The 15,702-nt window shown below is 47.6% G+C and overlaps 1 protein-coding gene across 2 annotated transcripts in view; it reads left to right on the top strand.

Annotated features, from left to right (window-relative positions):
- Positions 1–6,009: 6,009 nt before the first annotated feature.
- Positions 6,010–15,702, top strand: part of arhgef3 (Rho guanine nucleotide exchange factor (GEF) 3) — a 140,853-nt gene continuing 131,160 nt past the window's right edge. Inside the window, exon 1 of one of the 2 annotated variants that reach the window (XM_055647529.1) lies at positions 6,010–6,085. In XM_055647529.1, coding sequence (XP_055503504.1) covers positions 6,051–6,085 — 35 coding nt within the window. In that variant the 5' untranslated portion in view covers positions 6,010–6,050. The remainder of the gene's footprint in view (positions 6,086–15,702) is intronic. The other variant, XM_055647530.1, reaches the window with a different exon arrangement.

Here is a 15,702-nt window from a genome sequence, read left to right as displayed (position 1 = left end):
TTGGTCTGTGGTGGGGAGTTTGTAGATTGAAGCTGGGATTTAATTTGTTTTTGTCCTGTTTTGTGTTCAGAGGGTCAGGTTCGCCCCCATCTGGTCATCAGTACGGTGGTCGAAGCTCACGTTATATCACAGGAATTCTGAATACTGCTCAGTCATTGTATCCATTAATCTATAAGTTGATGTTTTGTGTTGTTAGTGTTTAAGAAGGAACTGCAGATGCTGGAAAATCGAAGGCAGACAAAAAGTGCTGGGGACACTCAGCGGGTGCAGCAGCATCTATGGAGCGAAGGAAATAGGCAACGTTTCGGGGCCGAATCCCTTGGGAAATAGGCAACGTTTTCAGATTCAGATTCAGATTCAATTTTAATTGTCATTGTCAGTGTACAGTACAGAGACAACGAAATGCATTTAGCATCTCCCTGGAAGAGCGACATAGCAAACGATTTGAATAAATAATAATAAGTGTCCGGGGGGGGTGGTGATTGGCAGTCACTGAGGTTTTGGGCCAAATCCCTTGGGAAATAGGCAACGTTTCGGGCCGAAACCCAAGGGGTTTCGGCCTGAAACGTTGCCTATTTCCTTCGCTCCATAGATGCTGCTGCACCCGCTGAGTTTCTCCAGCACTTTTGTCTACCTTCCTGTTTTGTTACCTTCTGCATGACGTTAATATCTCTTCACACTTGCTTTCTGCAGACCATCTGACCCAGCTATGCCTTGGTCATCATGAACATCTTTCGAGTGCCTTTTATAAACTTCTAAATCACCCGAAGCATCCTGTATTTTACGTGTTATAAATTAAACGGAGAGACTTTTTTCTTTTTGTACCGAAGTCTTAAGAAAAATTAAAAAAGTGAACACGGGAAAAAAATCCAGCATTGCTTTCATATAAACAATAATTCTTACACTGGCCATTTTTGTGATCTGTTAGTTAGCTAGTTACTTATATAAAGAATGCATGTGATCAACTTGAGTCTTGCAAACATCTGCGGGTTTTCAGTGTTTCCATTGAATCAGTTTGGAGCCTAATTGTTCAAACTAACTGCCTCTGCCATAACCATCATGAGTTTACTATCAAAGTGTGTCTGCATGCTTTTGATTTTAGCTGTGGAATGCATTATTGATTGTTTCTGCAGTTACCCCAACTGGATTAGAACCAAAGATAAACACTGAAGGGGCTGTCCCACTGTACGAGGTAATTCAAGAGTTCTCCCGGGTTTCCCCTGATTCGAACTCGGAGAATTACGGTTATGGCCGCTCCTAGGTACTCGGGGCTCTCGTGGACATTTTTACATAGAAACATAGAAATTAGGTGCAGGAGTAGAGGCCATTCGGCCCTTCGAGGGGTCCTGCACCGCCATTCAATATGATCCTGGCTGATCATCCAACTCAGTATCCCGTACCTGCCTTCTCTCCATACCCCCTGATCCCCTTAGCCACAAGGGCCACATCTAACTCCCTCTTAAATATAGCCAATGAACTGGCCTCAACTACCCTCTGTGGCAGAGAGTTCCAGAGATTCACCACTCTCTGTGTGAAAAAATAGACTCGGGGCTCTCGTGGACATTTTTTCACATGTTGAAAAAAATTCACGAGCTCACCGCGTTTCCAGTGTACCTGCCGCTAGCGTTACGAGCCGCTACGAGACGTCCACGAGCTCCGACGTACATTCTACGTACTTACCACGAGTTTGATTATTTGAAGCTCAGGAGAGCTCTTGGATTACCTGGTACAGTGGGACAGCCCCTTAAATAAATGCTGGAGTAATTGGATTGGATTGGATTCCTTTTATTGTCATTCAGACCTGAACGAAATGTCGTTGCCTGCAGTCAAACATATACAAATAAATGGCAAAAGTCTGAAAGTCTTAACTCGGCAGGACAAACGGGCAGCATCCCTGGAGAGAAGGAATGGGTGACGTTTTGTGTCGAGACCCTTCCCCCAACACCTCTCCACATTAGTTTACCTTTATAATTATTTCCATCCATGGGAAACAGCTTCTTCCAAAAGGAGGTTTACTATTCCAGGACAAGGGGTCACAGCTTAAGGATAAGGGGGAAATCCTTTAAAACCGAGATGAGGAGAACTTTTTTCACACAGAGAGTGGTGAATCTCTGGAACTCTCTGCCGCAGAGGGTAGTCGAGGCCAGTTCATTAGCTATATTTAAGAGGGAGTTAGATGTGGCCCTTGTGGCTAAGGGGATCAGGGGGTATGGAGAGAAGGCAGGTACAGGATACTGAGTTGGATGATCAGCCATGATCATATTGAATGGCGAATGGTGCAGGCTCGAAGGGCCGAATGGCCTACTCCTGCACCTAATTTCTATGTTTCTATCCTTCTCCCTACCTAAGACGCCAATGTTTCATGTCAACGTTCTTCGTCCTGAAGAAGGGTCTCGAGCCGAAACGTCACCCCATTCCTTCACTCTGGGGATGCTGCCTGTCCCGCTGAGTTACTCCAGTATCCAGTAGATTAAAGCCACTCACCACAGTTTCAGATATACGTTTGCTCATGTTTTTTTTTTTTTGTGCAAGTGTTCTTTCAGTTGCATTTATTATTGTAACCAATATGATGTCCTGAGTGAAGGCAGATTTCTTCACTCCCCGCCTGGTGAATAGTTGACTAACTTTGAACCAAAACAACATTGAGCAGCCAAGTTCCACACATCTGTTTGTGAATCCAGCAATGCTTCCTCATTCAACTCCTCTCCACCCTGTGCATGTGTGTGAACCCTCTCGCTTCCCCAAACTCACTCTCACCGCTTGTTATAAGGGTTTGTTTATTTCTGTACACACAAAAGTGCCGGTTCAACATACATCACCCATAAACATATGTGGCTCAGAAATATAGAATGGCGTTTGCTACACTGGCCCGTCACCGAAAAAGCACCGTTTGTAATCAGATCGATCCAGAACGTCACCCATTCCTTCTCTCCAGACATGCTGCCTGTCCCACTGAGTTACCCCAGCATCTAAGTAAGTAAGTTTATTGGCCAAGTATTCACATACAAGGAATTTGCCTTGGTGCTCCGCCCACAAGTAACAACATGACACACACAGTGACAGTTACCAATGACTCGGGAAACACTAAACATTAATAATAATAAAACATTAATGATAAAACGCCATTGATCAAGCATGTGAACCAACAAAATACCAGATCAAAGGGAGGCTACAGATTTGTGGCTGTTGAGTAGAGGACAGGTGGATGATCAGCCATGATCACAATGAATGCTGGCTCGAAGGGCCGAGTGGCCTCCTCTTGCATCTATTTTCTATGTTTCTAACCAGAGAGCAGTGCTGAACGACTATCTACCTCATTGGTGACCCTCGGACTATCCTTGACTGGACTTTGCTGGCTTTACCTTGCACTAAACGTTACTCCCTCATCATGTATCTGTACACTGTAAACGGCCTGATTGTAATCGTGTATTGTCTTTCCGCCGACTGGTTAGCACGCAACAAAAGCTTTTCACTGTACCTCGGTACACGGGACAATAAACTAAACTGAAACAGAAACATTATTTACCAGGGTAAGGAGAAATACCAGAGTGCAGGATATACATTGCTCAGTCCGCCTGGACCTACCTAAACTCCTGGACACTTTAGTTCCTTTCCCATTCCCACACTGACCTTTCTGTCTGAGGCCTCCTCCAATGTCAGACTGAGGCTAAACGCTAATTGGAGGAACAGCACCTGATATTTCACTTACAGCCCAGTGGTATGAATATTGATTGCTCTAACTTCAAGCAATCCCTGCACTCCCTCTCCCTCTCCATCCCCCCCCCCCCCCCCCCTCCCAAAGTTGCACCAGCATCTCTGGAGAGAAAGAATGGGTGACATTTCGGGTCAGGTCTGAAGAAGGGTCTCGCCCCCAAAAAAGTCACCCATTCCTTCTCTCCAGAGATGTTGCCTGTCCCGCTGAGTTACTTCAGTTTTACACACAATAGACAATAGGTGCAGGTGTAGGCCATTCGGCCCTTCGAGCCAGCACCGCCATTCAATGTGATCTTGGCTGATCATCCCCAATCAGTACCCCGTTCCTGCCTTCTTTTTTCTCCAGCATTTTTTGTCTACTTTCAGTTTTTTTCCAGCATCTGCAGTTCCTTCTGAAACTGTTTCAGTTCCTTCTGAAAAGATAGGAGCAGCATTAGGCCATTCGGCCCATCGAGCCCACTCCGGCCCATTCAATCCGCAATCAGTACCCCGTTCCTGCCTTCTCCCCATATCCCCTAACTTTAAGAGCCCTATCTAACTCTCCTCTCCATCTCTCCCCTCTTCCCTCCTACTCACTCCTATCCCCTCCACTCATCTACTGCCCTCATCACCTCTCCTCCCCTCTCCTTTCCCCGCCTTTCCCCTCCTCCCTTCTCATCCCCTCTCCTCCACACTCCTCCCCTTCCTCTCCTCCCCTCCCCTCTTCTCTCTCCTCTGTGTGTGTCTATCTTCGGTTTAAACCAGCATCTGCGGTTCCTTCCTAAACTAAACTGTGAATTTGTAAAAATAAAAACTCCTTGTTCAGGAAAGAGAAATGGGGAAACAAGATGCTGAGAGTGTGCCCTGTAGTTGTGCAGCCCACGACCAGAGAGCTGAGGCAAGTGAATAACACACACACACCACGCCCAATGTACTTGGAACAAATGTACACTTAGTTCAAAACTCTGGGGAATCTGTAACAAACTCCCAGTAACATGACTACACAACACAGGCCAGGCCCTTTGGCCCACTATGATGCCAAGATGAACTAAACTCCTGTCTGCACACGATGCATTCCCTGCATATCATTGAACCATAGACAATAGGTGCAAGAGTAGGCCATTCGGCCCTTCGAGCCAGCATAGCCCATTCAATGTGATCATGGCTGATCATCCACAATCAGTATTTAAGAAGGAACTGCAGATGCTGGAAAATCGAAGGTAGACAAAAATGCTGGAGAAACTCAGCGGGTGCAGCAGCATCTATGGAGCGAAGGAAATAGGCAACGTTTCGGGACGAAACCCGTAAGGGTTTCGCCCCGAAACGTTGCCTATTTCCTTCGCTCCATAGATGCTGCTGCACCATAACTGAGTGGGTCAGGCAGCATCTGTGGAGAACATGGATAGGTGCCTGACCCGTTGAGTTACTCCAGCACTCTGTGTCTTTGTTTGTATATCAGCATCTGCAGTTGCTTGTGTCACTTTAAACCAAAACCCTCCAATCCAGACAGATTTCAGGCGAACCATCTTCTGCACCCCTCCACAAAGCACGGTGACCCCAAATATAAATAATCTCATCTACATCCCAGGGAGAAAGACATGGGAGAGGGGGAGAGAGAGGGCAGGAGAGAGGGAGAGGGGGAGAGAGAGAGAGAGAGAGAGAGGGGGGGAGAGAGAGAGAGGAGAGAGAGAGGAGAGAGGAGTGAGAGAGAGGAGAGAGGGAGAGGGAGAGAGAGGAGAGAGGGAGAGGAGAGGGGAGTGAGAGAGAGAGGAGAGAGAGGAGAGAGAGGAGAGGGAGAGGAGAGGGAGAGTGAGGGAGAGACGAGAGAGGGAAAGAGAGGAGAGAGGGAGAGGAGAGAGAGGGGCAGGGGAGAGGGAGAGAGGGGAGAGTGAGAGGCGGAGAGGAGGAGAGAGAGAGAGGGGGAGAGAGGGCAGGGAGAGAGAGGAGAGGGAGAGGGGGGGGAGAGAGGGAGAGTGAAAGAGAGGACAGAGAGAGGACGAGACCCAGAGGTGAGGGGCAGGGGAGAGAGAGAGGGGGGAGTGAGAGAGAGGGAGAGGAGGGGGAGAGAGAGAGGTGACAGGGGGAGAGAGGGAGAGGGCAGAGAGGTAGAGTGAGAGAGGGCAGGGGAGAGAGGGCAGGGAGAGAGAGAGGGGGGGGGAGAGAGAGAGAGAGAGAGAGAGAGAGAGAGGGACAGAGAGAGAGAGAGAGAGAGGGAGAGAGAGAGAGGGAGAGAGAGAGAACAGAGAGAGGGAGGGAGAGGGAGGGAGGGTGGCTGTTCTCTATCACCCCGGTCTTCATCTCTCTGGGCTGGAGCGGGAGCGGGGAGTCGGGGCAGGAAGAGCGGCTGAAGTCGTCACATGCAGCCCGGGGACCCGCAACATGTCCCGGACAGGTAACCCCGCTCCCCCCTGCCCCTTGTGTCTCCCCCTCTCACCCTCTGCCGTCTCTCTCTATCTCCCTCTCCCCTCTCTCCCCTCCCCTCCCCACCCCTTTTTCTCCTTCTCTCTCCTCTCTCCCCCCCCCTCTCTCCCCCCCCCTCCTTTCTCTCCCTCCCCTTCTCTCTCTCCCCCCCTTTTCTCTCTCCCCTCTCCCCCTTGCCCCCTCTACTCCCACCTCTCTGCCCCTGGGCTGCTGCCCCCCCTCTCTCCACCTTCCCCCCTCTCTCTCTGTGTCTCCCCCCCTCTCTCTCTGCCCCCTCTCTCCCCCCCCCCTCTCTCTCTCTGTGTCTCTCTCTCTCTCCCCTCCCCCTCTCTCTCCTCCCTCTCTCTCTCTGTGTCTCTCCCCCCCTCTCTCTCTCTCCTCCCTCTATCAATTCAATTTTCAATTTTCAAACGTGATTGGCATGATAAAAAACATTGTTATATTGCCAAAGTATAAAACATGACATACATATTTAAAATGCATAAGTATAAATACAAGTCTCTGCCCCCTCTCTCCCCCTCCCCTCACCCCTCCCCTCTCTCCCTCCCCCCCTCTCCGTTCCACCCTCTCCGTTCCACCCGCTTGCCCAGACAGGGCACACAGTGGAGGGGGCAAAGAGTTATTCAGTTTGAGTTGAGTTTATTGTCCCGTGTACTGAGGTACAGTGAGAAACTTGTGTTGCATGCTAACCAGCCAGCAGAAAGACAACACATGATTACAATATAACCATATAACCATATAACAACTACAGCACGGAAACAGGCCATCTCGGCCCTACAAGTCCATGCCGAACAACATTTTTTTCCCCTTAGTCCCACCTGCCTGCACTCATACCATAACCCTCCATTCCCTTCTCATCTATATGCCTATCCAATTTATTTTTAAATGATACCAATGAACCTGCCTCCACCACTTCCACTGGGAGCTCATTCCACACCACTACCACTCTCTGCGTAAAGAAGTTCCCCCTCATATTACCCCTAAACTTCTGTCCCTTAATTCTGAAGTCATGTCCTCTTGTTTGAATCTTCCCTATTCTCAAAGGGAAAAGCTTGTCCACATCAACTCTGTCTATCCCTCTCATCATTTTAAAGACCTCTATACAATGGGACGGTGTACAATGGGGCTGGCTGTAACTGTGGCTATACCTGGGGTCGGTTTGTATCCATTGATACCGCTGCCAAGATCAGTGTCCCATCGAGCTCACTATTGCTATGTTTGCACAGATTGCAACGTTCTGCGTTGAGTTTCGAGACTCATATCCCCGCTGGCTCCAGTTATTTCTGTACCTCTATCTTTTAAAGTGATCGGGCTGCCGTTACTTGTCCAGGGAAACTCGAGCTGTGGAGGCCAACACTGGATGTATTCAAGCGCGAGTTAGATTTAGCTAGACAAAAAGTGCTGGAGAAACTCAGCGGGTGCAGCAGCATCTATGGAGCGAAGGAAATAGGCAACGTTTCGGGCCGAAACCCTTGGGTTTCGGCCCGAAACGTTACCTATTTCCCAAGGGATTAACCCCGAAACGTTACCTATTTCCCAAGGGATTAACCCCGAAACGTTACCTATTTCCCAAGGGATTCACCCCGAAACGTTGCCTATTTCCCAAGGGATTCACCCCGAAACGTTGCCTATTTCCTTCGCTCCATAGATGCTGCTGCACCCGCTGAGTTTCTCCAGCACTTTTGTCTACCTTCGATTTTCCAGCATCTGCAGTTCCTTCTTAAACAGTTAGATTTAGCTCTTGGGTGCTAACGGAATCAAGGGATTTGGGGAGAAGGCAGGAACGGGGTACTGATTGTGGATGATCAGCCGTGATCACATTGAATTGCGGTGCTGGCTCGAAGGGCCGAATGGCCTACTCCTTGCAGGCTCGAAGGGCCGAATGGCCTACTCTTGCACCTAATTTCTATGTTTCTAAAATGCTGGAGTAACCCTAATGCCCGTGTTCCACTTAGGAAACCTGAACGGAAACCTCTGGAGACTGCGCCCCACCCAAGGTTTCTGTGCGGTTCCCGGAGGTTTTTGTCACTCTCCCTACCTGCTTCCACTACCTGCAACCTCCGGCAACCGCACGGGAACCTTGGGTGGGGCACAAAGTCTCCAGAGGTTTCCGTTCAGGTTTCCTAAGTGGGACAGGGGCATTACTCTAATGGTGCTGCCTGTTCCGCTGAGTTACTTCAGCATTTTGTGTCTAACTACAAAGTGAGTTTAGTTTAGTTTATTGTCACGTGTACCGAGATACAGTGAAAAGCTTGTGTTAGTTGCTATCCAGTCAGTGGACAGACTAAACATGATTACCAATGAGCCGTTTACAGTGTATAGATACATGATGAAGGGAATAACGTTTAAGTCCAGTGAAGTCCGATTAAAGATAGTCCGAGGTAGATGGGAGGTCAGGACCGCTCTCTAGTTGGTGAGAGGATGGTTCAGTTGCCGGATAACAGCTGGGAAGAAACTGTGAAGGAACTGTAGATGCTGGATTACACCAAAGATAGACACAGAGTGCTGGAGTAACTCAGCGGGTCAGGCAGCATCTATGGAGCTAAGGAAATAGGCAACGTTTCGGACGGGTTTCGGCCCGAAACGTTGCCTATTTCCGGAAGGATTTTGGCCTGAAACATTGCCTATTTCCTTAGCTCCATAGATGCTGCTGCACCATAACTGAGTGGGTCAGGCAGCATCTGTGGAGAACATGGATAGGTGACGTTTCGGGTCGGGACCTTCTTCAGACTGATACTGGACGGGGGGGGGGGGTGGTGGTAAGAAAGCTAGATGAGATGAAGGGACAGGGTAATGTCAGGCCATTGACATTTCAGGTTGAGACCTTGCTTCAGAACTGAGAGAACACAACACACTGGCAGTATGTAGCACCCTGTACACTAGCACTGCCCTACACAGACCAGGAACAATTTACTATTTTACCGAAGCTAACTACCCTATAAACCTGCACGTCTTTGGAGTGTGGGAGGAAACCGGAGCACCCGGAGAAAACCCACACAGGTCACGGGGAGAACGTGCAAACTCCGTACAGACAGCGCCCGTAGTCAGACTTTGTACTAGTGTTATGGTTATTAATTTATTGATTTTTGAAAAATTATTTTATTTATCTATGTGTTATTGTGTCTTTAAGCTGTTGTTAGTAAGAATTTCACTCCTGTTGTTAGTACATATGGCAGTTAAACACCAGGTAGACACACAATGCTGGAGTAACTCAGCGGGACAGGCAGCATCTCTGGAGAGAAGGAATGGGCGATGTTTCGGGTCGAGTCCCTTCTTCGGACTGGAGGAGGGTCTCAACCCGAAACGTCACCCATTCCTTCTCTCCAGAGATGCTGCCTGTCCCGCTGAGTTACTCCAGCATTTTGTGTCTATCTTCACTTTAAACCAGCATCTGCAGTTCCTTCCTACAAAAAATTAAAAGCACTCCTGACTTGTTGTGTAGGGAGGAGCTGCAGATGCTGGTTTACGCTAAAGACAGACACAAAATGCTGGGGCAACTCTTGAGTGCAGCGTAGGTTGACCAGGTTAATCCCCGGGATGGCGGGACTGACATATGATGAAAGAATGGGTCGACTGGGCTTACATTCATTGGAATTTAGAAGGATGAGAAGGGATCTTATAGAAACATATACAATTCTTAAGGGATTGGACATGCTAGATGCAGGGAAAATGTTCCTGATGTTGGGGGAGTCCAGAACCAGGGGTCACAGTTTAAGAATAAGGGATAGGGATTTAGGACTGAGATGAGGGAAAACTTTTTCACCCAGAGAGTTGTGAATCTGTGGGATTCTCTGCCACAGAGGGCAGTGGAGGCCGATTCACTGAATGTTTTCAAGAGAGAGTTAGATTTAGCTCTTGGGGCTAACGGAATTGAGGGATATGGGGAGAAGGCAGGAACGGGGTACTGATTGGGGATGATCAGCCATGATCATATTGAATGGTGGTGCTGGCTCGAAGGGCCGAATGGCCTACTCCTGCACCTATTGTCTATAATAGTGGAATCAGCTTAACCCTACCCATAACTCTCGTCCAAATTCCTTCTCCCTTCACTGGCCCCAAACTCACTCACTCCTGCAGCTATATTTCTATGTTTGACTTCATGAGTGGGGAGATGATAAATGCGACATTATTTAAGATAATTGTACTATTGTAACAAGAGATAAAAGTGAATGGCTGTGCTGGGTGGGGTGGAAGTCTATGATTTTTAATGGGTTTTTTTAAAAATTGTTTTTACTCTCTCTTTTAATGTTTTTATTGTCTTGTAATAATTTTTTTTGTGTTTTTTTGTGTTCACGATTAGTCATGTACAGCACTTTGTTGCAACAGTGTTTGGTTTTTAAAGTGCTCTATAAATAAAGTTATTATAGTTATTAAAGTTATTATTATGAATGGCAATCACATCCGGGTCCCTGCCACCTGTAAGACTCTCATTGTTCCATTGTCGGGACCAATGACAATTGAAACACTCTTGGCACTTAACTAACGAGAGGATTGGTCTCAAAGGTTCTACAGCTCCCAGGATATTACCACCATCGCGATGGCAGAAGATGTCACAGGTGTGAACTATCTTGTGATGTGCAGGAAGGAACTGCAGGTGCTGGTTTACACCGAACATAGACACAAAATGCTGGAGTAACTCGGTGGGACAGGCAGCAGCATCTCTGGAGAGAAGGAATGGGTGACGTTTCGGGTCGAGACCCTTCCTCAAACACGTCTCCACGTCAGTTTACCATTCCAATTCCTTCCTTCCATGGCAAGAGTTTACTCCAAAATAATTTCATCGTCCTATCTGGGACATATGACAACAAAACGCCCTTGACTCTTGACTCAGTCTCCTTCTCCCTCCCCAAGACACCAGCGTTTAATGTCAACGTTCTTCAGCCTGAAGAAGGGTCTCGGCCCGAAACGTCACCCATTCCTTCTCTCCAGAGACCCTGCTATAGACTTCTTCAGGTCACTGTTTTCAGGCTCCTGTACCTCCTTCCCGACGGCAGATGAGAGGGTGGCAAGTGGGGGGTGAGGTCTCTGATGATGCTGGCTGCCTGTTTGAGGCAACAACTCCTGTAGATCCCATTGAAACATAGAAACATAGAAATTAGGTGCAGGAGTAGGCCATTCGGCCCTTCGAGCCTGCACCGCCATTCAATATGATCATGGCTGATCATCCAAATCAGTATCCCGTACCTGCCTTCTCTCCGTACCCCCTGATCCCCTTAGCCACAAGGGCCACATCTAACTCCCTCTTAAATATAGCCAATGAACTGGCCTCAACTACCCTCTGTGGCAGAAAATTCCAGAGATTCACCACTCTCTGTGTGAAAAAAGTTCTTCTCATCTCGGTTTTAAAGGATTTCCCCTTTATCCTTAAGCTGTGACCCCTTGTCCTGGACTTCCCTAACATCGGGAACAATCTTCCTGCATCTAGCCTGTCCAACCCCTTAAGAATTTTGTAAGTTTCTATAAGATCCCCTCTCAATCTTCTAAATTCTAGAGAGTATAAACCAAGTCTATCCAGTCTTTCTTCATAAGACAGTCCTGACATCCCAGGAATCAGTCTGGTGAACCGTCTCTGCACTCCCTCTATGGCAATAATGTCCTTCCTCAGATTTGGAGACCAAAACTGTACGCAATATTGAGGGCAGTGTATTTGTGGAATCCTTTGCCACAAACGGCTGTGGAGGCCAAGTCAGTGACTATATTTAAGGCAGAGACAGATAGATTCTTGATTAGTGCGGGTGTCAGGAGTTATGGGGAGAAGGCAGGAGAATGGGGCTTAGGAGGGAGAGATAGATCAGCCATGATTGAATGGCGGAATGGGCTCGATGGGCCGAATGGCCTAATTCTGCTCCTATCTTTTGTGATGGTGGGGGGGGGGGGGGGTTGATTAAGCAGAGAAAAGCGTCCGGGGCGAATCTGGATTTAGTGACTGGCTCATTTAATTAGTTAAATTGCATTTGCAAGCTCTCTGCGGAGTGACTTCACATCTGTGCTGCAGCCTAATTGTGTTTACTGTTATGGGTGGCATGTTGCACAAGGCAGGCGCACTCAGGATAGAACAAAGGGGCGGTGGCCGTGAGAGGCTTCAGAAGGAACTGCAGATGCTGGAAAAAAATTGAAAGTAGACAAAAAATGCTGGAGAAAAAAAGAAGGCAGGAACGGGGTACTAATTGGCAACGTTTCGGGCCGAATCCCTTGGGAAATAGGCAACGTTTCGGGCCGAATCCCTTGGGAAATAGGCAACGTTTCGGGCCGAATCCCTTGGGTAATAGGCAACGTTTTGGGCCGAATCCCTTGGGAGATAGGCAACGTTTCGGGCCGAATCCCTTGGGAAATAGGCAACGTTTCAGGCCGAAACCCTTACGGGTTTCGTCCCGAAACGTTGCCTATTTCCTTCACTCCATAGATGCTGCTGCACCCGCTGAGTTTCTCCAGCATTTTTGTCTACCTTCGATTTTCCAACATCTGCAGTTCCTTCTTAAATACTGATTGTGGATGCTGGAAAAAAATTGAAAGTAGACAAAAAATGCTGGAGAAAAAAGAAGGCAGGAACGGGGTACTGATTGGGGATGATCAGCCATGATCACATTGAATCAAAGGGCCGAATGGCCTACTCCTGCACTTATTGTCTATTGTCTATTGAAAGAGGAATGGCCGGGGTGGGACAAGTCGTCAATAGTTCAGTTTAGTTTATTGTCACATGTACCGAGGTACAGTGAAAAAACGTTTGTTGCGTGCTAACCAGTCAGCGGAAACATAACACCTGATAACGGTCGCGCCGTCTACAGTGTACAGATACAGGATAAGGGGAATAACGTTTCGTTGGCGGACCAGCACGCAGAGAACTGGGCGACATCTTTCACCCTCTTGCCTTTAAGGATGCATACCTTCAGATCGTTAATCAATATTACGTTAATATTTGACTCAAGATTCCAGCAACTGCAGTTTCTTGTGTCTCCAGTTAATGAGTAATTGCATGTAAATCTATTTGACATGACTTCATTCATTCGCTGTAATAGTATCTAATCTCAATGAAACTTTTGTCCTTTAATGGGTGAAAGTTTGCCTTTGACTTTGAGGGGCAAATATGTTCACAATCGAAGATAACGCTGCATTAACATACCGTCTAGGAAGCCACACAGTTACACCAATCACCTGCCGAAGGTTTTCCCCTTGAACGGACCGGCAGTTTTGCTCTTTATTTCTTTATCAGAAGTTATCAGACTATTTCAATGTTTGGTTGGTGACGTGATTTGCAACATAAGCTTTTTGCAAATAATCCCAACAATGTGAGTCCTGTATCGATATCGTTGAATCACTGATCTGTTTCTACTGCAGCCGTCAGCGTGATATAGTTTCTCTTGTTTGATGTGTTTTGTGATTATTAATCTGGTTTCTGTTCACCGTCGGGACTGGTCCCGGCTAGATCAGGGCAACACATAACGACACAAGCTACAAGAGCACATATTTCGCCTGGGTAGGTTACACCCCAGCGGTATGAACATTGACTTCTCCAATTTCAGGTAGTCCCTGCTTTCTCCCTCTTTCCCCTCCCCTTCCCACAGCCCACTGTCTCCGCCTCTTCCTTTCTTCTTTCCACCCCCCCCCCCCCCCCCCCAGTCTAGAGAAGGGTCTCGACCCGAAACGTCACCCATTCCTTCGCTCCATAGATACTGCCTCACCCGCTGAGTTTCTCAGCATTTTTGTCTACCTTCGATTTTTCCAGCATCTGCAGTTTCCCTCTTAGACAATCGTTCATCAACGCCATCACTTTAGTCTGAATGATGCAGAGATATTATCGTTTCGCTGAACACCAGCGCTCAGTCCGCCTAGACCTACCTGATCCACCACTTGTTAAACACTTCAACTCCCCCTCCCATTCCCACACTGACCTTTCTGTCCTGGGCCTCCTCCATTGTCAGAGTGAGGCCCAGCACAAACTGGAGGGGCAGCACCTCATATTCCGCTTGGGCAGTTTACACCCCAGTGGTATGAACATTGACTTCTCTAACTTCAAGTAGCCCTTGCTTTCTCTCTCTCTCCATCCCTCCCTCATCCAAGTTCTCTGACTAGTTTCAAAGTCCTCCTGATTAGATTTTACTGATTGTTTTCCTTGTAATACAACATTATCATAATACGCAGCTTGTCCTCGACCGACAATGACCCATTCTACGTTGATCATTGTTCCCTTTGATCTATTATTGATTATTGATGTGAAATTACTGAAAAATGTCGACGGTAAAAAGTTTGGCATTTAAGTTGTCTCTGGCCATTGTTAAAGTGTTGAACCTGCTGTTGGAGATGTACATTCGGGCCAGGTGGCTTTAGAGTGAGGTGTTGACCAATACCAATGGATGTGAAGTAACACAGTGACTTTGAAAGAAGGTGTACGAATACTGAAAGAAAAAATTGCTGCCTTAAGGGGCTGTCCCACTATACAAGTTTACCCAAGAGCTCCCCCAAGTTAAAAAAAAAAATCAAACTCGTGTTATATACGTAGCGGGTACGTTGGAGGTCGGGACGTCTCTTAGCGGCTCGTCACGCTAACGGCAGGTACTCGGGAAACGCGGTGAGCTCGTGAAGTTTTTTCAACATGTTGAAAAATGTCCACGAGAGCCTCGAGTACCTACGAGCGGCCATTACTGTAATTCTCCGAGCTCGAATCGGGGAAACTCGGGAGAACTCTTGAATTAGCTCGTAGAGTGGGACAGTCCCTTCAGTCTCATAGCAGGTGGGCTGCCGTGCAGTTAACAGCATGACTGTCACCTTGTTCTGCTTTGTCACAATATCATAATGGCGCAATATCTGGATCTGGATGTAGTACGCTGAAAATCTCCAGGTAGGGTGTCACTCAGCGCTATGATGGTGGTGGGCGTGCTAGTCAGGATGGAAATGCTTTTGGAGTTGCATCTTTGTATGTGTTGATGTTTTGGAGGGTCTCTGATGCTGGCTGGTAGGGGATTCCAATCCCTTGCTGTCTTGAAGAAAAACCAGTGAGAAACTGCTAACAAAGTGCCGTGCGGAATGAAATAAATTCAATAGACAATAGACAATAGTTGCAGGAGTAGGCCATTCGGGGAGTTGAGGGAGTGCAGCGTAGGTTCGCCAGGTACCCGGGATGGCGGGACTGTCATATGATGAAAGAATGGGTCGACTGGGCTTGTATTCACTGGAATTTAGAAGGGTGAGAGGACATTTTATAGAAACGTAAAATTCTTAAAGGATTGGACAGGTTAGAAGCAGGAAAAATGTTCCCGATATTGGGGGGGGTCCAGAACTAGGGGTCACAGTTGAAGAAGAAAGGGTCGGCCATTTAGGATTGAGATGAGGAAAAACTTTTTCACCCAGAGAGTCGTGAATCTGTAGAATTCTATGCCATAGAAGGCAGTGGAGGCCAATTCATTAGATGTTTTCAAGAGCGAGTTAGATTTAGCTCTTAGGGCTAACGGAATCAAGGGATACGGGGAGAAGGCAGGAACGGGGAACTGATTTTGGATGATCAGCCATGATCATAGTGAATGGCGGTGCTGGCTCGAAGGGTTGAATGGCCTACTCCTGCACCTATTGTCTATGTTTCTATGGTAGACAAAA

The sequence above is a fragment of the Leucoraja erinacea genome, chromosome 16, assembly GCF_028641065.1.
Source record: "Leucoraja erinacea ecotype New England chromosome 16, Leri_hhj_1, whole genome shotgun sequence".
NCBI classification, from domain to species: domain Eukaryota; kingdom Metazoa; phylum Chordata; class Chondrichthyes; order Rajiformes; family Rajidae; genus Leucoraja; species Leucoraja erinaceus.
This window is presented reverse-complemented; position numbering and strand designations above follow the sequence as displayed.